Source organism: Prunus avium, chromosome 8, assembly GCF_965620075.1.
Source record: "Prunus avium chromosome 8, drPruAviu1.hap1.1, whole genome shotgun sequence".
Lineage (NCBI taxonomy): Eukaryota > Viridiplantae > Streptophyta > Magnoliopsida > Rosales > Rosaceae > Prunus > Prunus avium.
The window spans coordinates 25,182,903-25,209,146 of NC_142291.1; the positions used below are offsets into that span (position 1 = coordinate 25,182,903).

Genomic DNA, 26,244 nt, shown 5'->3' on the forward strand with positions numbered 1-26,244 from the left:
AAGTTAGGAAATTTCCCAATTTTTTCCTTAATTTTCCTGTATTTTTAACGATTTTTGGGGACAAAACTGAATAAAATATACAAGAAATGCCAAGTGGAGGCGCTGGAGTGGGGAGCTGCAAGCCTGACCGCCACGCGGCGCGCTCCCATGCCGCCACACGCCAGTTTTAATATTTTTTAATCGTTTCCACTTCAATATTCAATTAAAAATCGAAATTGAAGGTGAAAAAATCCCGAAAAATTCCTCAGCGATCGTGACGGGATTTCCTTCGATGACATATCCGGAAAAAGGGAAGGACAAACAAATTTGGATACGGGATTAATGTGATCGAACATATGAGAGTGTGGGGTTTACAAAGTGTACTAGGGTTTTCATTTGCATCATTCGAATGTAGGGTTGGTTCCCAAATTTTATTTTTCACTCGCTCCTAAACCAGGGTTTGTACTTTCCGTATGAAGTATTCATCCCCACACAGAGTTAGGAAATTTCCCAATTTTTTCCTTAATTTTCCTGTATTTTTAACGATTTTTGGGAAAAAAAACTGAATAAAATATACAAGAAATGCCAAGTGGAGGCGCTGGAGTGGGGAGCTGCAAGTCTGACTGCCACGCGGCGCGCTCCCACGCCGCCACACACCAGTTTTAATATTTTCTAATCGTTTCCACTTAAATATTCAATTTGTAAACGACTTCAAGGGTGTAGGGGCTTGCCCCCCAAGATTTAGGGTTTACTGTCGAATGCTTAGGGTTAAAAAATATTAAACCAATTCTTTTCTTTCCCGCTCATGGGTTAGGGTTAACAAAAAAAAAACATTCCTGCAAATTTTGAATTTGCCGCTCACAGTCACGGATTGTTACGACCAAAACAGGACAATTGAAACTTGAAACTCCATATTAGTTCTCCCCAAAAAAGAAAAAACCATTCCTTTTTCAGATTTTAAGGAAAATTAATTGGGGGTTTTGAGCAAATTGTTTGAAGGGTTGTCATCTTCTGTTATCTTCATTTTCCCTTCTGGCAAAGCCATGTCGAATTCTTCAACAAACACTCAAGCAAAGAGGTGTCGGCATTGCAATGCTGAGATGGTTATGCTAATTTCGAAATCTGAAAGGAATATGGGCAGACCGTATTGGAAGTGCTTCACATCATATGTAAGTATTATCTTCCCTAAGCCAATAACACTAACTCAGATCGGCCATTGCCTAAGCCAACGAAAACTGCTACAGAGTAGAAGAATTGGGTCTGACATTGTAGTCCGAAAATGAAAAATGTAACTTTCTTATGTTTTTTTAGGGAGCTACAAGGTGTAGCGGCTATGAATGGGTGACTAGAGGCAACATGCCAACTGAATCTGAAATTGAAAACCAGCTGGTTGTGAAGGAACTTAATGCATATGCTGAAGTCATTCGTATGGTGAAGGGCATTAAAAAGATCCTCCTACTGTTCTTAGTTCTATCATTTCTGAATTTGGCAGTTCAAGTGATGAAGAAGTAAGAATCTTTTTGCGTCTGGAAATCTTCAAGCAATTTCAAGTATATATTTATAAATTGTGTTCTGTTTTGGCTTTTCAAGTATATATTTTGTAATTGTCTAATCCGGACACCTATGAAATATGAAGAAGTGTTTGCACATCTACTATTATGAACTAATCATTCAGCATAATTACGAAATGAATTTTAGAACGTTTGATATGCCTGTATTTTGACCTTCACAATCTTGTTTGCCGTAAACAAGAAACATTCCTATTTATTACACATTTGAAAACACAGTGTGGCAGGTCCTACGGTTTATGGTTCAGCATAGTATCAACAACATGTGTTGACGGTTTCGTACAGGTTGTATTTGAACCCAATAAAAATAACTTATTCTTTAATTTTAAGTCAAAAGGGGTAGTTGGATCATAAAGAAGAGTTTGTTCATTAACAAGTAAGACTCAAAACTAACTTTTCAAAACCTTCGTACAAACGGGAAGGATGCCCTCAAGCATGCGAAGAAAGTTCTTCGAGCTTCCCTTATATGATAGAAAGGTTAGTTCTCTATCTCGCGAATTGAGCCAATACCAAGCTATATGAATTTCTTCAGTTCAACTACTGTTACCTACATAATTACAAACCGCCCACCCAGTGAAATGAAGTTTGCAAGTTCGTCTTACCCACCCAGTTATGTCATATTGCCTCTCCTAATTAAGCACACGTGTTAATATCCCTGCAACAACTGCACAGCGAGCTTCAACCGATACAAGGGCATGGCATGATGGGAAATATTGGCTAGTTCTACATTGGAGGTCAGAAACTCGCAGTATTTTAAAATGTACATCCCACAGTCGCCCCTGAAACATAGCGAAGCAGCTGTCATTCATTGTACAACAAAAGCGCACTTTCATAACACACTGTGTTTAGGTCGAATATGACTCACCCGCCTACTTGTTGGGGGGGGTGCATCCAAAACGCGACTAACTGGCCACTCAATTTTAAGAAGTAGACCGTCGCCAATATATCCAGCTTCGTGTAACAACCGGGGCAGTATTTTGGACACCGGCTGCACAGCCCATTGGATGGCTTGAGTTCTACACAGATCTACTTTTGAATCATATACCCTTATCTCACACTCTTTTAAATCGATAACAAGTAAGATCCAGTGCTTCTGCCTTTCTAGGTTGAAGGGCAAAAAAAATTGATTCACAGACCCCCATGATTTAGCCAACTTAAGCCCTTCGCCCTTCACCATTCCCACTAGACCGTTGCTGTGCTTCCTCTCCTCCTTTCCAATATACGACTTCATTTGCGTGTAATCTAAGGCAGCACATTTCTGCATAGTGGCACACGAGTTATGCATCATAACGGATACGGAATTTCAAAACAAACAATGCTTATGAAATAATACAGACCTGAAAAGTGGTGTCCAGTATCGTCCAGTCAGAACCCGCCCACTTGCCAGACCTGTTGTGCCGCTCCCGTAGCAAATGCAAGGCCATGTCAATGTTCTACATAAAAGGGTTGTTTCCATTATTAAATCAATCAATTACTACATAGCAAGGGCTTATCGACAAAATCACTAATCAATCAATGCTTACCGAGTCATCCAACCAACCGTCCTTGGTCAGCAACCGAACAAAGAAGTTATGCGAACCTTCCATAGCTTCGTCTCCACATAACCGCACATATGAACTATATTTGTCAATCATTGTTATTATCAATTCCGTTTCACCAGTGACTCAATATGTAATCATAATAAACCATTTACATTTCACTAAGGACGGCCAAAGGGAACTTACTTTACTTCTTGTCCCCATTCCCAGCAAAATTTTGCCACCTCCAGAAGGGAATCACGGGGAACAGGCCTTAGGGGGTCAGCAATTGGGTCCTTCGAAATATTGGGAATCTCCCGACCTTGCCATGGAGTTTCCCTTACCACTGCCCTTGGCCTCTTCATCACAGGACCAACCATCTGACTCCTTTCCCGACCCCTCTTTCACCCCACCCTAACTATAACATCTTCGCCACATTCACCCTCCGCAGTGGACATCTCAATCTTTCGAGGAGGATTCGTAAGGAATTTAACAAGGGTGACACACATCACATCTGGATCATCCCAATTTATATTCGGGGTTGTATATTGCACCTCTTCTTTCGTATTTTTTACACACTCCTCTCTCGATTCGTCTACTCCACCTTCCTCGGTTTTATCAGTCTCCTCTCTCGATTCGGGTACTCCAACTTCTTCGGTTTTATCACTCTCCTCTCCAGCATTCTCAGTCTCATGTCTCTCCTCTCCAGCATCCTCAGTCTTATGTCTCTCCTCTCCAGAATCCTCAGTCTTAAGTCTCTCCTCTCCATCATACTCAAAAGGGCTGGCGTCTGCATGACTGGTACACTTTTCCAAGCGTAAAACTCTCTCCTCCAGCTCACCCTTCTCACGGTGTAATAGTGCAACCTCATTCCTCAACTGCTGCACAACAGAGTTTAATTCATCAAGGTCCTTACATACCCGCGGGCCTGCCCTAGGTGCATCACATTCAGGAACAACTGATCCCCAACTCCAATATGGTTGCCTCATCTCCAATTCATGTGGTCGTAAGAGCCGCAGTATAACAGGCTGTCAAACATATACAGTGAACAGGTCATAAACAATAGTAAACAGCTTTCCTCATGAAACCAACATACTATTGAAATCAATTATTAACTACACACCTGTTTGCTTTGAAATATATAAGCATTCAGCTTTCTAAACTCAGGCACTTTATCTGTGGATTCCCACCGGCAAATTCGAGGGACTAATGCAGTTTCCTCGATCCGCCTACAATATCTAAGGGGGGGAATTCCAAATTCAGCAGTTAATTCATACGCCCAATCTACAACAAATAGATTATCAAAGTCAGTACTTAGTTACGAACTTAAATTTTACAAACACTAATTTTCAACTAAATCATACCCGGAAAGCATAGCTCAATCCCTTTATATTCCATGCAGGTCTGTTAATTCTTTTAGGCTTCTCATCCTCCACGTTTTTCTTCCCTTTTCTCACTGAACTCCGCACCGCCTTTTTTTGCTTTTTCATCCCTTTCCCCTGCCCATCCTTGTCTTCATCTCTCTCTTTCTTCCCGGGAACAAACAACAGAGAATCTTGCAGACACTCAAACGATATAGATCCCCACGGATATTTGTTGAATTCATCCATTTTATGAACCAAATGTAAGTAGTCCTCATTTATCTTTACATTTTGGGGTCTACCCATAATTACAGACTCCACAAAATACAGCAGTCCCAATTTGAACGAGTCCTCGCTTCCTCTTTCGGACTTTAGGAATGCATTTTCTAAGTCCTGGCCAGTAATGTGACTCCTGTTGGTAAAATGTGCTTTCATAAATCGCTTATGATCATCCCCGGCAGACGTTATGTCAGGCTCGCTTCCACATTTTAGACCACTTATCAAACAAAAATCCTTTACACTGAATTGAGCAACGTTGGACCCTATTGCATAACTAAGGCCCATCATGTCCTTCACACCAAGTCCTCCGACTCGCCGGAGTGCCAGACCATGCACAATTTGACCACTAAATGCAATTTTACGGAGTCCCAACAGGTGCCCAAAACAGCTCTCTCTAAATCTTTCCATAAGCGACTCACTGAAATGCGCCCCAAAATTACACAGGACTGTTTGCGCCACACACAGATTATTCACCCGCGCAGAATAGACCTCTGACTCCGGGAAACAAAGCTCAAGCCCACAATCCATTTTATACCTGCAAAAGACACCTTTTGCTTCAGAAACAGAACTGATACGTGCTGACAATATTATGACCACATTAACATACAGAAGTGATACCTACTCACAATATTATCTACACATTTTTAAACCTACAAACACTATTTTCAACACAGTACATAATTGATACCTACTAATAGAATCTTCAACATATCAAGTTACAAAACTGATACACTATTTTCAACACATTAAGATACATAATTTCACCTACAAACACTAATTTCAACAAATTCAGATACAAAATTGATACCTACTACAAGATGCATTGCTCCTTATGCATCCCAAATCATCTCATATTCAGAGTTAAGATTCAATTTTCTCTTATGCGTTCTACTTCAACTGGTACTTATTATTATTTGTTTGCCAAGCCCCATTAAATCCCTAAAATTATGCCCAACACTCACACCACTATATGCCCAAAGCAGGATTACAATGAGGAACATATGAAGATTCCTCGAATTTTACGAAAACACAACAAACAACCAGAATGCAAACAAAAATACGAACTACAACACAGAACACAAATTACTCAGGCCAATTTATATTTTTGCAAACACTCCGTACAGAGACAGCCTACTCTTACCCAGAAAATCAAAGCCCTCAAATCCTCCCTAAAGTCATAAACCAATTTCAATTAAGTTAATGCAGTATAACATGCAAACTTTAATATCAAAGACAGGGAGGAAATTCGACAGAAACGTACCGATTCAGATGTTCAGATCAGAATTACTCGATCACGGAAGTTCTGCCACAACAGAAGAGCAAGTCAAAAAGAAACAGTACACAAAGGAGTTTTTGTGAGAAGAGATGACGAATAGAGAACTTGATGTCTGGTAGGTATTTGGGTGTTATGATTAGGGTTCATTCATAACTCCATTGACAAGAAAGGCGCCACTGTCAGGAATAAGAAAGGCGCCATTTTTTCGAACCAGGCGCGACCTGACACCTCTGCTAAGGGGAAACTGCAGCCTACTCTAATGCACCGTAAGCTCGCTTTTTCTCTTCAACCGTTCAGATGCATTTCAATGGCTGCGATTTATTCTTATATAATGTTCTCACATAAGCGTTCTCACCTTATCCGAATAGGGGTCGGGATATTCATAAAGCTCAAAATAACTAAAGTGGTTGTTTGTAGGAAATGTGGGACTGCCACCACTCTCATAAATCACAGCCAAAGAAATCACTTTTCATGCACCCCAAGAATTGTTTTCTTTCAATTAATCTTACTACCCACCCTCTCTTCTTCTTCGGACCCAAATCACCATAAATGCCAACCCATCAACAAATACTTCCTCACCCTAAATCCCTTTGCCCAACAACCAACATCCCCAACCCACATAATTGCTTTCATACTTTGATGGTTGAAATTTATATTCAGCAATCGAATAATGCTTATTGAAACTAATGTTATATACCCTTAATTTGTATCAATTATAACGTTATATACCCTTAATTTGTTAAAGTAATATACTATTACAGTATGTTCAATTTTGTTATATTCAAAGATAGAAAACTCGTAGACTATCCTAATTCTAACTCATCTCTTCATCAACCCTAAATCAAAAATCAAACTTGATAAAATTTGAAACAACAGATAATATATAGAACTCACGTATATGTGTGGAGAGAGAAACATAATAATATATAGAACTCACTTATGTTGGCTACAATGCGTGGCAAGATTTCGTGCGTAGAAATGCTTCTTAAAGCAGGAGCAAATGTATGTGAATATCCCAACCTTTTGTTTCTTTTAGATTTGCAATTTTTTTTTTCTTTCCAAATATGAACTATGAAATTAATGTGGGTTATTTTGTAGGCGTTAATATTTTTTTATACAAAAAATTGGGTATTCAGGGCGGGGATGGGGGATAGCCCCCCGATGGGGACGGGGACGGGGATGGGGATTCCCCGAAACAGCTTAAATGGGGATGGAGGCGGGGATGGGGCCGGGGATGCTAAGTGGGGATGGGGATGGTATTGCCGTACCCTGCCCCTACAGGGCCTGTTGCCATCCCTAAGCGCAATGTGCTCATGCCATATGTGCTTGGGCCGGCCCGGTCCGTTTGACACCCAAGCACAGCCCAATCCATTTGACACCTCTATGTAAAACTAAGGATAGAAGTGGGGAAGGAGGACTCTCAGTGAACACATAGTAAATGTTGTGCCACTTGTGGGAGCAAATAAATCAACGACCAATCAGGAGGCGCCAAGTGGAAAAGAAGCAAATCCTAAGAATATATTATTTAAATCAACATTCTGATTTAATAACATATTCAATATGGGGGTTCCTATTTAGGTTGAAAGAATAAATTCCATAAATTCCCTTAATCTATTTATTTCCTTCCATAACTTCCCTCAACTCAATTAATCATGAGAGAAATAATTCTCAATTATTCTCTCCTTAATTGGAAAAGAAATGTTACAAGAAAGGAAAATATATTTAAGCTAAAGTGAATACACAAATAAGGTAACTCTTCCTAACCCGAAAAAATCCCTAAAATTACTCTCTCTCTCTCTCTCTCTCTCTCTCTCTCTCTCTCTCTCTCGCCGAAATTCTCCCCTGCTTTCATACTCGTGGCTGACTAGCCTAGGCTGTCGCCACCTCTCTTACCTACTCAGCTCCCAAGCCACCTATCTCTCTTGTAGAGAAACATTTCCGCATCGTGTTATTACTTACTTAGGCATCGGAGGGCCCTTGGCCACCACCACACCGGTGATTTTCCGATTGATTTATTTTGTCTTGCAAGGAATCTAGAAGGAGGGACAAACGATTGAGAAGAATCATCTGCGAATATTCTCCTGTGAGAAATTTGCATAAACACCACTCAAGTTACCAACTCGGATGACTGGATTTTGCCCCTCTCTAAACCCTAACCCCATTCTCAAGAAGCATGAGTTGAATTATTCTACCCATGATCTAGAGCTTGCCGTTGTAGTGTTTGCCCTGAAGATTTGGTGGCACTATCTTTAAGGGGAAACGTGCCAGATTTTCACGAATCACAAGAGTTTGAAGTACCCGTTCACCCAGAAGGAACTGAATCTGAGGAAAAGAAGATGGCTAGAGTTGATTAAAGATTATGACTGTACCATTGAGCATCACCCAGGGAGAGCAAATATGGTAGCTGATGCCCTCAGCAGGAAGCCCTCGGGATCTGTAGCTCATATTCGAGGGGGTATTTGCCATTGTTGGTGGAGATGAGGAAATTGAGAGTTGGGCTAGGTATGGATGATCAGGGAGCACTGTTAGCTACTCTCTATGTGAGACCAGTGCTAGTAGAGCGAATAATTGAAGCCCAATCTCAGGATCCATTAATTTGTACATTCAGATTAGAGGTTAAGAATGACACCAGAACATATTATTCAATGAGGAATGATGGAGCCTTGATGGTAGGCATGAGGTTGTATGTCCCTAATGATGAGGCACTAAAAAGGGAAATTCTTGAGGAGGCTCACTGTTCAGCTTTTGCTAGGCACCCTGGCAGCACCAAGATGTATCGTACTCTGAGGGAACACTACTAGTGGCCTTTCATGAAGAAACAGATAGCAGAGTATGTTAGGAGGTGTTTGGTGTGTCAGCAGGTTAAGGCAGAGCAACAGAAACCATCAGGATTGTTGCAACCACTTCTGATTCCCGAGTGGAAGTGGGAGCACATTACTATGGATTTTGTGTTTAAGCTACCTCGGACATAGAGTAAACATGATGGAGTCTGGGTGATTGTAGATCGACTCACCAAGTCAGCCCATTTTCTGCTAGTAAAGGCGACGTACACCCTGAATAAGCTAGCCAAGATCTTTATAGACGAGATAGTGAGACTTTATCGGGTGCCAGTATCCATTGTTTCAGATAGAGATCCTCGGTTCACGTCCCATTTTTGGACGAAGTTGCATGAGGCATTTGGGACATAGCTGCGGTTCAGTACCGCATTTCACCCCCAGACAGATGGTCAGTCTGAGAGGATGATTCAGACTTTAGAAGATATGTTGAGAGCATGTGCATTGCAGTTTTGGGGTGACTAGAATGAGAAATTTCCATTCATGGAGTTTACTTATAATAACAGCTTCCAGGTGAGCATTGGGATGTCACCATTTGACGCCTTGTATGGGAAACAGAGTCGAACACCCTTATATTGGGATGAAGTGGGCGAGCACAGGTTAGAGGTATCTGAGGATGTGGAAAGAACAAAGAAACATGTAGAATTAATCAGAGAAAGGCTAAAGGCGGCCCAATATCGAGAAAAGAGTTATGTAGATAACAGGAGGAAAGACCTTCAGTTCGAGGTTGGTGACTGGGTATTTTTGAAATTGTCGCCTTGGAAGGGCGTAGTGAGATTTGGGAAGCGGGGAAAACTAAGCCCTCGCTATATTGGGTCATATTGTGGAGCGTGTGGTCCCAGTAGCCTATAGACTTGCCTTACCTTCAGACCTTTCCCGATTACACGATGTATTTCATGTGTCCATGCTCCAGAAGTATATTTCTGATCCCTCTCATGTTCTGGAAGAGCAACCCATAGAGTTGAAGGATGACTTATGTTATGTGGAGCAGCCTGTTTAGATTCTGGATTGGAAAATGCAAGTGCTTCAGTCTAGAGAGATTCCACTAGTGAAGGTCTTGTGGAGGCGTCACAACGTGGAGGAGGCGACTTGGGAACCCGAAGAGCAGATGCGAGCCCAGTATCCTCACCTCTTCGAGTGACAGGTATGTAAATTTCGAGGATGAAATTTTTATAAAGGGGGTAGATCGTAATAAGCCAAACCCTAATCAATTTTTAATTATTAATTTATTAGAGAAAAAGACAATTTTGCCCCTAGAATATTTTATTATGTTTAAAGTTGACTTTTTGATCGGGTAGGAATTTGAGAATTTCGATTGGACCGTTGCATAGAGCGTGACGAAACGAGTCCGTAGACATGTAGTGGACTCGAATCGGAGTGGTAACAAAGAAAATGCGATAAAAAATAAGCCAGGGGCAAAACGGTAATTTTGCTAGTCAGAAATTTTTAAAACCGTTTCCTCTCTCTCCCTTTCTCTCTCTATCTCCCCCACATCTTCCCTGTCTCCTCCCCTCTATTTCGTCCTGACACCCCCAAACCGCCATAACCATCACCACACGGCCTAGCCTGGCGAACCGGTCAAGACCTGACCGGCATCAACCCCGCAGCCAAGCCTGACCAATTCCCCGCCGTTCGCCGCCTCTGCTTCGTCGAAAAAGCCTCAAAACTGTCCGGTTTCAGTCCAAACTTCTCACCGTTCGTTGGCCAACCTCCGGCCACAAATCAGACGATTGAGGTATGGATTTCTAGCTATTTTCCACGTTCTAACTGATGGTTGGATAAGATTTGAGAGATTTCAAGGTTTGGTGGGTTAATTTTCGAATTAGGGTTTGGCCGGTTTTGGGATCGCGATTCCGGCCACTTACGCTCACTTTTTGGGGTAGGCTCAAGAACAAAAGTGGTTCCAAATGAGGTGTTTTACCTAGGGTAGGAGTTTGGGCCGGCGGTTTGGAGAATTTCCGACCATCGGAATTTACTATGCACACCACCTGGGGCCAGCGCGTGGGCCATGTATCGGGGACCACTTCTGGTCCTAGAATGATCCTCGTGTCCTCATGAGCGCGTAGGAACTTGTAGATTTCGATTCGGACAACATTGGATCGTAGTCAATTTGATATATGTTGATCTAGACATTTTCAAGATCGTATAGGATTCGACAGATTGTACCGGATACTCCGAAAATGCCAACCCTAGGGTAAGGTTTATAAGGACCGTCCGATCGTGCGATCGTGATCAATCCGACGTCCGATTGAGACCAAACTCTCGGGACATGTGTCCTAGGCATATTGGAACTTCTAGGAACTATCAGATTGGAATTTTGAGGTCGTGGAGCCCATGAGGTCCCGGGTTCACTTTTTGGGACTTTATCGCTTTTGAGTCCCGAGTTACTTCTAAACCATTCCAAATGAGAGAAAAGCTAATGTGGGCGTATGAATGACCTTTAAGTTGTTGCACGCACTTTTAGGAGCCAGTGGTCAGGATTTTAATTTAATATTATATTGTTGAGCAGATTTATTAATAAAAGGGTTATTCGCAACAATGGTCCCTCAATTATACTCGTATTTACAGTTTGGTCACTCAACTATACTCGAAATGTCCAGCTAGCACGGGCCAGCAGTGGGTGGACTTTTGTTTTTATAAATGATTTTATGCAATTGAATTTCATTATTTGATCTTGAATAAGTATTTAATGATTGATGTTTTCCTAGCATGATTTTGCCGGTTTTAAACATTTTTATTTATTTGCTACCGAGTTGAAAATCCTTAAAGGATAGGGAAAGTAAGAATTGAGGTAATTACCGAATTGAATGGTAGCAGGATTTAAGGATAATTAAGAAATAGTTTTATAAATTCTAATATTTTTCAGAAATATCTATTTATTTTTAAAAAACCACCATAGGTACCCAGGAATTATAAAAATGTTGCCTTGGAATAATTGTTGCCTCGGAATTTAATGTTGCCTTCGGATAAGTCAGCGCGCTTGACATTGCCCCACGAGTTTCGGGGTTGACCAAGTGTCCCCTGAATCTTGCGAGGATTGCGGCTCCGGTTGACCTAGTGTCACCGAGACCTGCGAGGACGTGTGTTTGTGCCTGATAAATCACGGTCGTACACTGACCAAAGGGATTTTCCCCCTCGGCCTCAGCACCTATTCGCAATCCAAAACACAGCGCTTTTGTCTTCCTCAAAACAAAGGAAATGTTGCGAAGGCATAGTCATCTCGGCCTTGCAGACACGGTATCTAAAGGCTGAGGCCGAGGGACGAAGGGGACACGACCGAAGATATTAAGAGTCAAATCGTCACATGGCAGCGGGGTCCCACGCTTCATTTAATGAAGTAACGCCTCTGACTAGCAAACCCGCTAGCCGCAAAAGGGCATTTAATGCACGAGGGAAGAGGGGAAGTGACTCAAGTCAGGATTTGGTGACAGAAATCAGAGTGGTTAGGCGCCAACATACTTACAAACATTCTTACAAATAGAGGTCAGATCACCAACCACCAAACAAGGGCATTAAATGAGTCCCCACGGCCAAAAGCGCAGAACCCACGATCAGGGTGGCGGCTGAGATTTATCAGGATTCATGGGGTCACACCACCATGCTTCACGATCCCAAATGTCGATTGGACTACCCACTTGCTCTGATCAGGCTCCACCATGCAAATTTTCAGCCTCGATTACTCCTCCAAGAGCTCCTCCTATAAATACCAAGTTCAAGCTACATTCAAAGGGTTCAAACACCAAACCAAAGCCTCCCACGGAGGAAATTATATTTTCCTGTAATGCACTTTCAATATCTTTACTTGCTTTCCTAGGAGTAGTGTTAGTTTGTAAGGAAAATCCGTTCATCAATATATCATACGACCCTTGACTTTCAAGGCGCCGGAGCACCATCTCTGCTACTCTTTCATTCATCCCATATATCATACGACCGTCGCTCCCTGAGCAACGCGCCGGAGCAACGCCCAAAATCCACCATCAACACCACCATTAAACGGCCTTGTAGCTCAGGCCGTGAACCTGACGGCCGAGATCAGTTCCTCTCTCGGCCATAATCGTTTGACTAGGAGTCGAACCCAAACAGACGCACCACTTAACCATTTTCATCCACATCACCATCTCGACACACGGTAGACCGTGCTGGCACGCCCGCGCACAACCGCACTGCATCCAAAAGAAGGAAGCCACGTGTTAACGTACATCTCCTCGGCCCGGAGCTCCAAGCCGTGAGATTTGCGCAACCAACAACGTGTCACAAATTGTGACACGAGAAATTGACGGAAAATTAAGGAATTGATGGAAAATCCAGGAATTGACGGAAACTAAAGGAATTGACGGAATTATAAATGGGTACACCTAGGTGGTAGATTAAAGTTGATTTCAATGCTTTCAAGTAATTAATGTTTGACTAAATGCGTGATTGGCTCTAAAGATATAGATATGAATGCATTGATTTCAATACGATTATAAATAAAGAAAATGATTTAGTTTCTTAACGGTTTTTACATTGGGGTTAGTACGTTCTTATGTACTTTCAGAAAACTTTATTTTTGGTCCACTCACCTATTTAATGTTTTGCGCCCCCATGCAATAATCGTGCATAGTGAGCCACCACCAAGCTGAGTCCGCCTTCTGCCACGTCTTTTGCCAATGTAGGGTTATGTATAATTATATTATACTTGTAACCTATTCTGTGTAGAGCTCTGATATTGCCCTAGAACACATGTTTAACTGTTAGAATGTAATTATTTGCATGTTGGCCGTTGGTGTACATATTTATATGCTTGTTTGACAAGTGTAAATTTTGGGAATGGTCTTTACGAGGGAGACTCTGCCGAATTTTCGGCAGAAGTTCAACATATATTAAATTTCAGAATTTACTTGAAGGGCAATTAGGTCATTTGTGCCCGGCATCTGCCAGGTGTCGGACACGAACAGGATTCGACTCGGATTCCAATACGGAATTTGGGTCGGGTCCTGTCAATTTAGAGAAAAAAATAGATAAAAAATTTAGCGAAAAAATAGGTTCATTATACTATGTAAATTGTTTTACTAGGTATATTATTAGAGAAAAAAAAGAAAAAAAAAGGTACATTATTTGGAGAGAAAAAATAGGTTCATTTAAAAAAAAATTATTTTCATAAAACAAACAATAAAAAGATGATCAAATTATTTTTCATAAAACAAGTAATAGGTCCTTTATTTAGAGAAAAAAAAAATAGGCACATTATTTAGAGAAAAAATAGGTTCATTTTTAAAATAAATAAATAAATAGATTATCAAATTATTTTTCAACATAATTAGAATGTACACTATTGTTCATAAAACTATAATAAAATAAATTACTAGTTGTAGAATTCATAAAAGGAAAACAACATAATTTTTTTTATTAAATAATCCAAAATGTTAATCACCTATAGATTACTAATAGTTAATGTTGAATTTAATATTTAATTTCAAATAAGTTTCTAAATTAATTCCTACATCCATTACAACGATTTGGATATCCTTCCAAATTCAACGTGTGTCATTAGTTACACCCCCCATAACACATTAACTTATAAATAGGGGTAGTTTTGGAATTCAAAAAATACAATAAATAAGATTTTAAGTTATATTAGGTAACTTGCTTAGTTGGATCCTAGTCATCGGGTATTATTTGAAAAAATTGGGTATTTTAAATAGAAAAATAAAGGGAAGGGTTGTAGGTGATTTAAAATGAATTTTATGGGTCTAAGCTCAATTTATTAATAAATATATCATGTATATAGGACAGAAAGATAACCTATTCGTTGTGGACAATCACTTCACCTTCACCGAGGCAAAGCTCCAAAGCCTTGATGCCACTGGAGTTGGGGAGTTCTGAGAATTCAGCTGTGGCAGACTCAAGGACAGTCCTACGTCCATGCTAATTAACCCGGGTTGTGGCCTAAGTGACTTGATTTTCTTTAGCCTAAAATAATAACCCAGCCCACCCAAGCAAGCCCCACACACACTCATCCCACGCAAATAAAATCTCATTAACTAACCCCACAAGAAGTCTGACCAACAAAAAAAAGGAAAAAAAAACTAACCCACACGTGACAACCCCCATCCCAGCCAAATAATATCCCATTCACAAACCTATGTCATTCTTGAAGAGTTAATTAAAGCAAACTAAGGTAATCTTCAATTCTTCATCCTCTTTTCTTCTCTAATGTGTGGATGTTGAAATTTTGGAGATTGTTTGAAGTTTTTGAAGTATCAATTAGGGATTTACAATTAAGACTTATGAATTATCAAACAAGATTTGCAATTGATTTTGGTGTTATTGCTTGCTTGTATGAATTATCAATTGGGGATTTTGTTGGTCTATATATTTAAATCTTCTATATATTATTCAATGGGCTATACTTTATAATGTTGGATCAACATCGAAATGTTAAGAGATCAAAGACTCTTAGAGATAAAGATTTGCAATTGATTTTGGTGTTCTTGCTTGCTTGAAATGTTTATTTCATGTGGTCTTTTTTTCTTACTAGTTTCTATCTACATGTACTAGACACATTTTGAGGGATAAAACTCATTATGCCATCACAACTAAACCCATAAGAATAGTAATTGACTGTGTGTAATTTCTATATTTTTCCACTACTAAAAATAAGAAAAGGCAACTATAAATCCGTGCCTTATTTTCTGAAAGAACCTAAACAAAGGGACAACTTCCAACTATAAATTGGAAGCTAGACCATTTGCATTCTCAAGAATAGGGTTGCAAGTTGGATTGGAAATTCTCGAATCCAACCACTTTCAATCCTAAACTCTTCAGAGATGGCAAAATCCGTTGGCTCCAGCACCACAGTTGTTCTGCTAATAGCTCTCCTTCTCGTTGCTTCCATGGGTGAGTGATCTTCAAACCCTTATGAATTCGAAAAGTTTATATTTAAATCATTTCTTGCACTGCAAGACAATTCATACGAACCCCCAAAGTTTATAATAATGTCACTAATTTTATTAGACATGACATCCCGAATATACCTTCTTTGTTTTTGTTGTTAGTCTAACAAAACTGTACAATTAAGAAGAATATAAGAAATTAAGAAACTAATTTTTTTGTTGTGATAATATACAGAAATGCCAGTGGTAGAAGGAGGAAGAGGATGCAAGCAGGCGAGCAAGTCGATGACCACCTGCACAGCCCACCCAGAGTGTGACAAAAAATGCAAAGAAGAGAAAGCAAAGATGGGACTTTGCCGTCTGATGGGCCCAAAGGCAAAAAGTGCTGGTGCTACATGTGTTTACATGAATGGGGACTTTGTATAACTTTCTCAACAATAAAATAGTTCTAGAAAACTTTTGAGAAATTAGAACATCTCTCTCTCTCTCTCTCTCTCTCTCTCTCTCTCTCTCTACTTTAGACACAAGTGTGCCCATGCAGACAACAGATACCCTTGTGATGGTGGCGGTATAACAACTCTACAAACACCACCACTTTCATAGATCTCATATCTGTTTTAATTCCTGAAATGACCTGCATATGCATTTGCAACATCAATATGAAGAGAGTCTCCCAACTCTTGACAGTTCAAACAAAATGATAAAAAAAATTTCCAAAGATAGAAGAGAACGGAAGCCTCCAAAGGAATCGGACCCAATAATATTATAGTTGTTAAAATCTGGACCCAATAACGAATACAAAAGGAATCGGTTCACCATTTTCATCTTTGTGATCGTATGTCGAGTCAAAGCGCCAATCCTTGTTTTGCTGCCAACCTTCCATGGTAATTCACAGCAACCTTCACAATCAAAGTATACATATTTAGATGGCTACAGATACATTTCAATCACTGCAAGAGGCCTTCAGATAGCATCAAATTGTCCCACAAATCTTAATTCTCAATCGTAAATAAGAAATATTTCAAGGCACAAAGTGTGCACATTGTACTCTTTTATGCCATTTGTTCTGTCTTCAATAATATCGTAGTTTAAATGCTGCAGAAGCCAAAAATATAGAGTTCCTTTTGTTCTACAGAACAGCATCCAACAACTTGACTGAAAAAAATAATTCAGCAAATTACAGCCAAACTGCTTGAAAACAAGTGAAATTACTGGCTAGCTTAAATTTCAAAGATTACATCAAACATTGGAGACCTTTCACGCAGACCAAACGACCCAACGCTTGGTGAGTCTTCTTCTTCACATTGGGTGTTTTGGTCTGCGTGAAAGGTCTCCAAGAGCTTTGGAGGAAGAAGAGAGATGTTTGGTTTCCCAGCGTACGTCGTTCCCAAGCGTAAGTGGAGTTTGTGGTGGGTCAGGAGTGTGAAAACAGGTTAAAAGAAGTAATTCAATTTCAGCCACACAAGGTCATTAAAACAGATTCAACCTGGTTGCCGTCAGCGGTACTTCACCGTCATCGAGGCGTAGCTCCAAAGCCTTGACACCGCCAGAGTTTGGGAGTTCTGAGAATTCAGCTATGGCACACTTTGAAGATTAAAGCATCGGATAAAGCTCCCCTTCTTGTTATGGTTGATGATGATGGAGTTGGAGAGATGATCTTGGGATGAACTAAATGGACGGTCGGACGGTGGGGAACAAGGGAGCATTGTAGTGCCGCGAAGCACTGGAGAATCATTTTTTCTGTTCTGATTTGTTCAAAATGCATGTGCATCCCAGTGGTCATAGGCATAGGCACGTCCCAAGATGGTATCAGTTTAGCGTAAATTTTTTGCAATGCGGCTCCATTATTATCTTTGATGTCAAAAAAATTTGTTAAGTGATGACGTGTCATTTGCAAGGTCCGCAAACATGCCAAGTACAAATGCAGCATACGGAACTGAAATTAACCCTTCTTTTATCGAACGAGGGACCTCAGTGTTTAAGTCTAAGTTTTTTTTTTTTTTTTGGTTGGAGTGTTTTAAGTCTAAGTAACACAGGCTCTCTAATACAACTAAATTTTGTTAGGGACTTAAAATTAAAATCTCACAATTGCGCAGAACACCATGGAGGTGAAGACTGATCTTACTCCCAGCTAAGAGCTCGCTGGACAATCCCTACAATCCGAATCTTTAAACCATGAGCTACCCTACATGTATCAACTAAAATAAAAGAAGTTACAGCTGATACAACTGGAAATCGGGGGTAGAAAAGAACCATAAACTAAAAGAACCCTGTGCAGTCACACCGGCAGGTTGCACCCTGCAAGGCCCCCAGCCCAGCATCTTTATTTTTTTTGGTCGGAACCCCTGGCCAGCATCAGTTCTAGCTTTTCTGTAAAATAACATACATGAACTATGCATCTCCAGAAAAGCACAACTCAGTACAGATTGCTGTTGAAGCAAAAATAAGAGCTTGCGAGGATCTTATAATTTCAACTGGAACAAACTGCCGTGCAGAAAGGGGAAAACCTATGTAGCAACCTCTGAAAGAAAGCATGTAAAGAGAGACAGTGCATCTTGCAAATGACTTGCGCGAAGGTCTTCAGGAATGGGAGCACTAAAAACGGTGTCAAAACAACTTAATTGAATATCTCGTGTTGGGCCATCTCCAATATCAGATAAAAGCAAATTGCATATCTCATCTGCCATCTTTGAATACACTACCCTGTAACACATTGGTAAATACGTAAATTTCATAACTGTAGAGCTATACCCCCTTATTAACAGGCGTCATGTGGAGAGGTCTCAACAATAATAACACAAAAGTTAATATATTATGTCACTAACAAACATAAGTTAAAGTGTCTGAATAAAACCAAACATCTGAGTCAAGGATTGTTGAGCATACCTCACGTCAACGGGTAGCTGGACACCCCAAACAGCCAAAGACTGCTTTAACTGACCAAGGAACTCTCTACATGCAAAATTTTTGCTTTCAAGAGAATCCTGCAGTAAACATTAAAAAGTGCTCAGCACTCATTTGAAAAAGAAAGACCAAATGACTATCACAATTTATATTTGAGAATATGGCATCAAGTTAGGTCTAGTTTGACTTTGTCTTTCTCCATTGTATTTCACAGGATAAAAATATCATCACTTGTTCAAATCCTTTCCAACATGATAAAGATCTTGTAGCATGGAGTCAATTACACAAAGATTTAGCAATAACAATTAAGTTCTTTTTAGTACAGTAGCAAAAAATGGGGTTATATATCAATTTAGTAATATAGGGCTTTAAGCTATCTCCTTATCTTCATTCATGCTCATCTTGTTAGCCTCCTACTTCCAAGATAAGTACAATAGGAAGAGCAAGAAGTGCATCAGCATCTGGCCCAATATTACTAGTAAAGACCCACTCTATCAAAGCAGGCATACCATTGCACAGATGCTATATATTTTCATTTTGGAGAGATGTTGTATATTCAATTACTTTATTATCTGACTCTGAGCCACATTTAGACAGCCTAAGCCAAGACAATCAGTCAAACTTAAGTATAACTGTTAGACACAACGTGTTCCAGCTTAAGCCTTAAATTATGAGAAACGGAAACCTAGCAATAGAGCAAACCAAGCTTTGGTGTTTAAAACAATGCAATTGCTAGTTAATATATTGCAGGTTGCCTATTGATGCAGATCTACCCAATTTTTAAAAAAACAGCCATATCATATAGAATAATATGCCATACCAGTTTGTTCATGGTATTGTCCGCTTCCTGCAATGAACTTCTAATTAGATAGAATGAAATATAAATCCCAGCTCCCAGGTCCCAATTTTCAATTTCTGATTTGTGGTCCTCCATGGAAGTTGCAAGCCTCCATATCTCTGAGTGTTCGGCTGCATGAAAAAAAATTATACATTAATATCAACTGAAGCAACTGTGGTCCAGATCGAGTGAGTGATTAGTTAAAATATTAACTTTGTAAATCAAATCCGTTAAAGGTACATTTTCCCTGAACAAATCAACTACCTGCTTAGATTCACTAGGTCCAATGATACTCAATTATCATGTAGAATGCTAACGATTATAAACTGTTCCAGCTATATGCATACACTTAGAAACGGAATGAAAAGTATATTTTTCTATAACAGATTCCTCAAAGTGATTCCATTAAAGTATGTCCAGAAACTTAAGAAAATACATAATGACACTAAATGGAACATAGAAGTTATTAATTCATACCAGACAAGAATAATTTGTGGGCAACAGAAGTTACAAAAATAGTATGTGCTTTCTGCCAATTTGCACATTGAAGAAAGTGTTCAAGGGCCTTTGCAAGATCCCCGTAGTAATTGAAATAAACAGCCTGCAATCCAGGAAAATATTAGTCATTCACCAACTGAATAATATGCTCCATAAGTTGGAAGACAGAATTCCAATTCCATTTCCAAGACTTTCCTATAAGTAGCTACAGATAAATTAATGGAGAACATCAGACATCAAATTTTTTGCTAGGAAGCTTAAACTGTGATCTTTTGATGAGAATCATCACAGGGAACCCCAAATCCTGGGATTCAAAAACTGGAAATTGATAAGTTCTAGCCTCGTATGGGTTGTATATCAATGATAATCTTATTGCCTATATCAGCAATTCAGAACATTCCATGATTTGTATGTTAGAATTGGTGATGAGAATGGGCAGACATCCTATTGCCTCTATCAGCAATTCAGAACATTTGTTATCGCATGATATATTAAGTTTCACCTAGTGCATACAAGTTGAAAAGGGAGGTTTAGATAAGCAATATCCCTGAACAAATCACCGATGTTTTGTCTTACTATGTTACATGACTTGTGAACCTGAAGAAAATAAAAGTCAACAGCAGCAGACTGGTAGCCAACAGATTTTTTTTCAAAGAAAGACTCCCAAGTCCCCGGAAATAGAAAAGAAAAATATGAAGCATAGGATTTCAAAATATTTTTTCATAATCTTTGGTTTGCAAATTTAGGGTCTATTTGGATGGAAGACTTTAAATGAGGGATTTAAATTTGAGTTTTTCGTTTGGATCATTAGTTAAATCCAAATATAAATTTGATAATTCAAGACAGAGGGAAAAAATGTTATTTGAAATCGCTCAATTTTATAAAATAATCAAATTTATGTAAGGATTTTATGAGCATAAGGTATTAATATTTGAAAATCCAATAAAGCAATTTGCATTGACAAGTCAAATCCAAATATCTCATTTAAAATCCTTCCATCCAAATGGACCCTTATGAAATTTCAAAATAATATGAAAAGACTGAAAACTTACAGGAGTTTTAAAGTAAGAGTAATTGTAATAACAAACCATTTTAAACTCGGATAAGGGTTTCAAGCTGAATATAGAGTCAACCATTGCGAACAAGCTACCAAGCTCATCATTTTTTGTAAACAAGATTTATGTTCTAAGTATGCTAAGATGATAGAGGGAGCCACAATGGAGTTTGGTATAGATTGAATCAAAAAGATGAAAAAAATATGACATACCATAGCCTCATGAAGCCATGCCTTAGGAATACCCAAGTTCTCAATGGCTTGGCGTTGTGATTCTTGAGAACTCCAGGATTCACAATATTGGAACAAGATTTCCCGAATAAGATTAGCATGGACATATGGAAAATCTTCACAATGGGGCATGTGAAGGACCACATAGATGGCCCAATGACATTTCCCAAGACACAACAGCTGGGAAACAAATCCCATGTCAAGAACATGAAGATCCTTAGAGCTGATAGCCCCAACTGCTTCCAACACTGCACGCTGATGCCAGATCATATGGAAATCAAGCGGATCATGTGTTGATGAAAAGGCACTGAGCATGCTCTTTAGAAAGCCAACTTCACTTTCTTCACTGGCATGTAGCAGCATGAGATAATATGATAGGTCACAACGTTTTACCGCACTAAAATTCTCAGACTGTTCTACCAGTCCTTCATCAATGTAAATCGGAACAGGGTATGGAGCCTTACCCTCGTGAAGAAGATGTTGATAAGTGCGAAAAACAGTGGGCAATGAGGTGCTAGGTGCTAATTGATACCACATCAATAACCCTAGAAACCTCTTCCAATCAACTTTAACATCGTGAAAAGCACTGTTGATATTACCAGCAAGCAACTCATAAAGCCTTATCCTGTCTTTCTCAATGAAACTGAAATCCAGCCCATTGATCCTCCAACGATCAAGCTGTTGAGCCATGTCGGAACGATTGACTATGGACCCTCCAGCCTGACTTAACAAACAAGCCAATCTCACATCTCCCCGAGAAGCAGCCAGTTCAACAGCTGCATCCAGTTGGCGCCCACTCAGAAGTAATAATATGTATTCCAGATAACTGGACTCATTCAAGGAGCTCATTTTTTCTTGTACTCGATGGCATACATTCTCTTGCAACCAATAACTAAACTCTGCCCTCCGAATAAGAGGTAATGCTTCCAGGTCGACTTCTTGAGAAGCTTCCTTCACATCCTGCACCATTTCTTCCTCATTATCAGCACCCAAAGTTTTCATTTTCCCACCATTTTCCCTATCAGAAAAAAGAACTTTTATCAGTTCCCAAATCATTACTTGGTGTGTCAAAACCAAACGAGCAGAGGAAGATAGCCTAGGAACTTCCAGCTGCTTCTCAATGATCTCTACATAGCTCCTGCAAATCTCTGATAGCATCAAGCGATTAGAGACAACCTTCTGCAGCCTTAGGTTAAAGGATCCAACTTCAATCTCTTCTGTCTGATGAAGTAATCCCTTGTGAAAATCTAGTGGAGAATCAATAGCCATGTCAATAAGTTCCTCTCTAACTTTGTTATTTTCATCCCTAACAACATTGTCAATAGCAACCTTCTCTAAATTGATTGTGGATGATAACATCATTTGAGAACCAATACTCCCTACAGGTGTTCCAGCATGGACTAGGGTTCCATTAGGACCCCATCCTACTCGAAATGACCTACCCATCAACAGACCTGCATCAACTATGTTGCGACAATGTCTTTTAGTTACTGGTGTTTCATGCTTGAGATCAAGCTTAAAACCTTCTTTTAGTATCTTTGGAGGCATGACCTTATTTTCTTGGGCCATTAGAATGGCCCCAGGAGAGTTTGAGTCAAAACTACCATGCTTATACTCGAGCAATGCCAATGGGGTTTTTCGAACAGGTGGTGGAGTAGATCTATCACTCATCCTCTGAGAAGTATTTTGTAAAGGAGGTCTTATGTATTCTCTACCAAAGGATGGATTATAATGTGCAGGTACTTGATTCAACTCCTCAGCTTCCTCTTCCCCATCAGGAAACATCAACATTCTCATTTCTTTCATCTTTACAGGGTCAAGCCCAAGATGAGCAGGAAGAGAATGCGAAAGCACAATTCCAGTGGGATCCATTTGGGTTTCTTCATCAGCATCAGAAATCTCACCATGGTTCATTTCTACAAGATCTTGAGCTGCAGCAGCATCTTCCATCATGATGTCTTCTTCATCATCTTCACTCAATCCAAATCTGCTGAAATGGTGAACAAAAAATTTCCATTCCCCATTTTCTGGATTAAACGAAATAAACTGAGCTCCTTGTCTCTCCGCAATCTGCCTCAATTTTTTCACACTATTATCTCTCTGTCTCTTTTCCATATTTGATGGTCTTGTTTGTAGCACTAAAGTGACTTCAGCAGGCTTGTTAAGGCCTTGGCCAACCAAAGGTTTGGCAGTTTCATCTTCATATACAATAACCTCATGTCTGCGGAACTTCACAATTTTATCTAATTCCAATCTCCTAATGTCAGTCTTCCCAAGATATTTGATGGATCCATAACCGAATCTTCCAACTGTAAAGTCCAAAACTCGACTAGAAAAACCAGGATCTGTATATTCTCGAGCAGCCAATTCCTTCAAAGAGGGCTGTGTGTAGTAATCAGCTTCTTCTAAAGTTGGTAAATAGGGTAAGGAAGTTTCAAGAGGACTAAATGTCTCACACAACGAAATGCCAGTGTTCGAAGATATCCTTCTTCTTTTTTGTTGGCACACAATTTGTGCATTACAAGTTTCAGAATCAATGCCCATTCTATAGGTTCACTTCTTGTATCATAAAGTTCAGAAAACGTCCCTAAAAATGTGAAATAAAAGACAAAGTTTAATCATAATCATTATAAATAAACAAAAAATAGTGCTTTCAATAGCACAGCATCCATTGAAATACTCTAAAATCGTCAAGCTACACAATACTTGCAGTATAAAATCGTCAAAAAAATTCCAAACATCAAATACAATAGAAACTCATTTGAGAAAACTACTTTGGATTTCAGGTACGAACAGCAATTTCCTAAGAAACCATAAACCTGTGACCTGCTTGCCCTAAAGAAGATTCAAATGATTTAAACTGAACCCAACTCTATGAAACTTCTGAGAGACGAAAGAATAAAATAACAAAAGAGAAACATCAGGCTCACAAATGGTGCTGGACAGCTGCCCATAGTTACTAAGAACTGTTAAAGGAAAGGTGTCAAACCCTGAAGCAAAAGTGAGAAAAATACATGGGTCGGCTGTTTCACGAGTTGCACGTTTAGCACGGGGAAGGCGTAAGGAGGTGTTGCAAGGCGTGGCCAGGCGGAGCGAGGCGTGCCAGATCTGGACACTTCTGAACCTGAAGAAATTTTGCGAGTATGCAAATTGGCTGCGACTCTGCGAGGAAGACGACTCGCGTGTTTTCTTTTTAGGTTTATTGTAGTGAAACGACGTCGTTTCGATTGCAGTGTTTTAAAAAAATTCTAAATGAAACGACGTCGTTTCACTTGGAGTGTTTTGATTAAAAATACACGCAAGTTTCTGTTTTTTTTTTCCTTACCTTTATTGTAATAAACTTAAGGCAAGAAGAATTAATATCTTTATTGCCTTTTCTAAATCCAGCCGGCTGTTATTCTACTTACCTTTTTTTTTTTAAAAAAAAAAAAAAAATTAATATATTAACACATGGACTTATCTATATATATAAAGCAAAACGCAAAAAATGGTGAAACATTCAAAAATACCAGAAAATGCCCTAGGTTAATTCAAACATTAAGAATTAAAATTATTAATTAAATAAGGATAATATGGTAAATTCACTTTTTTATATTAAAAAAATTAAAATTAAAAACGAAATCAGATAATAACTACCCATGTTATCTTTTCTTAATACTAAAAAAATAAATAAATAAATAACAAAACCAAGTGCATGTGTCAAGGAGCTAGTATATATATATATATATATTGTATAGTATAACCCTAATTTCTACCCTTACCAGATAATCTCCATCAATTTCAAAAATTCTCTTTATCTTTCGATTGCAAGTAAGCCATTTTATTTTTCTGTTTAATTCTTCGCAACTGTAATTTGAGGTTCCGTATAATTTTTTTTTAATATATTAGTTATCTTATTCGTTTATGTGATATAGTAGAAATTTGACATACATACATTATACTTGTATCTTAGAAATATTAAAGGTGTTGTTTTATAGCTATGAATCGAAAAGATCCTGCGTGGAAGTATGCAAAAGAAAAAGAGGGGAAAAAAATACTTGAGATGCACATTTTGTGATCTGAGATGCAATTGAGAAATTTCTAAACTTAAGCATCATTTGGGTCAAACTCATCATGGTATGCAACCATGTAAGAAAGTTCCTGAGTATGTGAAAAAAAGAGTGTGCCGCAACTTTGAAATAATTTTCAACTTGAAAAAAGAAAGAAAAATGAAATGCTTAGAGAGATTGGGGATGGTCCATGAGAAGGGGCTCAAAGTATGGAAACTTCATTGGATAAAGAATATGGAATCCCCGGTACTAGAAATGTTGCAGTTGATGAGGCTCTTAGATCACAACCTAAATCAAAAGGACCAATGGATAGATTTGTCACTTTAGAAGCTCGGCAAAGTACATTAAATTTAGCATACAAACAAGAAGAAAGAAAAGAAGTTTGTCGAAAGATTGGTCGTTTTTTCTTCTCTAGAGCACTCCCATTTAATATTGTAAATGATCCATTTTGGCTACCTATGGTAGAAGGGATTGCCGCATATGGTGTAGGATTTAAGCCTCCATCAATGCATGAGCTGATGACTTAGATCCTTAAGGAAGAAGTTGGATGCATCACGTAGGGAAATATTGTTAAAGACAGCGACACTGAAGTTAGACTCGCCTACATGAAAGCAAAAGTATCAATGGATCTTGATTTTTTTTTGTAAGTTCAGTGTAGATGAGGAGAATAGACTTGCTAACTTGCTTTGGAGAGACTCTACTTCACTTTTGGATTATGTTGCATCTGGAGACGTCCTCATATTCAATAGCACATACAAAACCAATATGTAGGACAAGCCTTTAGTGTTATTTGTTGGTTCAAACTACCACCGGGAGAGTGTTGGTTGTGCCCTATTGCTTGACGAGACCTTTGGAACATAAAAATAGTTATTGGAGACATTAATATCCTCTATGAAAGGCAAGAAGCCTGCATCAATACTGACGGATGGGGATGAGGCGATAAGCATAAATCAATTGAGTATGTATTACCCATGTGCAATC

The 26,244-nt window shown here is 39.2% G+C and overlaps 2 protein-coding genes across 3 annotated transcripts; one reads left to right on the forward strand and one right to left on the reverse strand.

The window, feature by feature from the left end:
- Window positions 1-8,484: 8,484 nt before the first annotated feature.
- LOC148292381 (uncharacterized) lies at window positions 8,485-9,814 on the forward strand. Its single transcript, XM_088245799.1, has 3 exons — window positions 8,485-8,753; window positions 9,321-9,552; window positions 9,728-9,814. Exons 1-3 carry the CDS (start codon window positions 8,485-8,487, stop codon window positions 9,812-9,814), a joined length of 588 nt encoding a protein of 195 aa, XP_088101925.1.
- A 7,963-nt stretch (window positions 9,815-17,777) lies between these two features.
- SAR3 (SUPPRESSOR OF AUXIN RESISTANCE 3) lies at window positions 17,778-24,370 on the reverse strand. Of its 2 annotated transcripts, none has more exons than XM_021961143.2 (6): window positions 24,229-24,370; window positions 21,197-23,801; window positions 19,909-20,032; window positions 19,414-19,562; window positions 18,576-18,673; window positions 17,778-18,392 (listed from the first exon to the last, which is right to left on the reverse strand). In XM_021961143.2, exons 2-6 carry the CDS (start codon window positions 23,756-23,758, stop codon window positions 18,197-18,199), a joined length of 3,129 nt encoding a protein of 1,042 aa, XP_021816835.2. In that variant the 5' UTR covers window positions 23,759-23,801; window positions 24,229-24,370; the 3' UTR covers window positions 17,778-18,196. The 2 variants fall into 2 exon arrangements, with proteins under 2 accessions (XP_021816835.2, XP_021816837.2); XM_021961145.2 differs by having other exon boundaries at window positions 24,204-24,342.
- Between the last annotated feature and the right edge of the window lie 1,874 nt (window positions 24,371-26,244).

What these genes read in the sequence shown, in the direction of transcription:
- LOC148292381 (XM_088245799.1), top strand. Translation starts at nt 8,485, where the DNA reads ATGGATGATCAGGGAGCACTGTTAGCTACTCTCTATGTGAGACCAGTG. An exon ending in CACCCTGGCAGCACCAAGAT is followed by an intron (nt 8,754 to 9,320) that starts GTATCGTACTCT and finishes TTATAATAACAG; the next exon opens with CTTCCAGGTGAGCATTGGGA. An exon ending in AGTTCGAGGTTGGTGACTGG is followed by an intron (nt 9,553 to 9,727) that starts GTATTTTTGAAA and finishes TCCATGCTCCAG; the next exon opens with AAGTATATTTCTGATCCCTC.
- SAR3 (XM_021961143.2), bottom strand. Translation starts at nt 23,758, where the DNA reads ATGGGCATTGATTCTGAAACTTGTAATGCACAAATTGTGTGCCAACAA. An exon ending in CATGGCTTCATGAGGCTATG is followed by an intron (nt 20,033 to 21,196) that starts GTATGTCATATT and finishes CCTGGATTGCAG; the next exon opens with GCTGTTTATTTCAATTACTA. An exon ending in CCACAAATTATTCTTGTCTG is followed by an intron (nt 19,563 to 19,908) that starts GTATGAATTAAT and finishes TTTTTCATGCAG; the next exon opens with CCGAACACTCAGAGATATGG.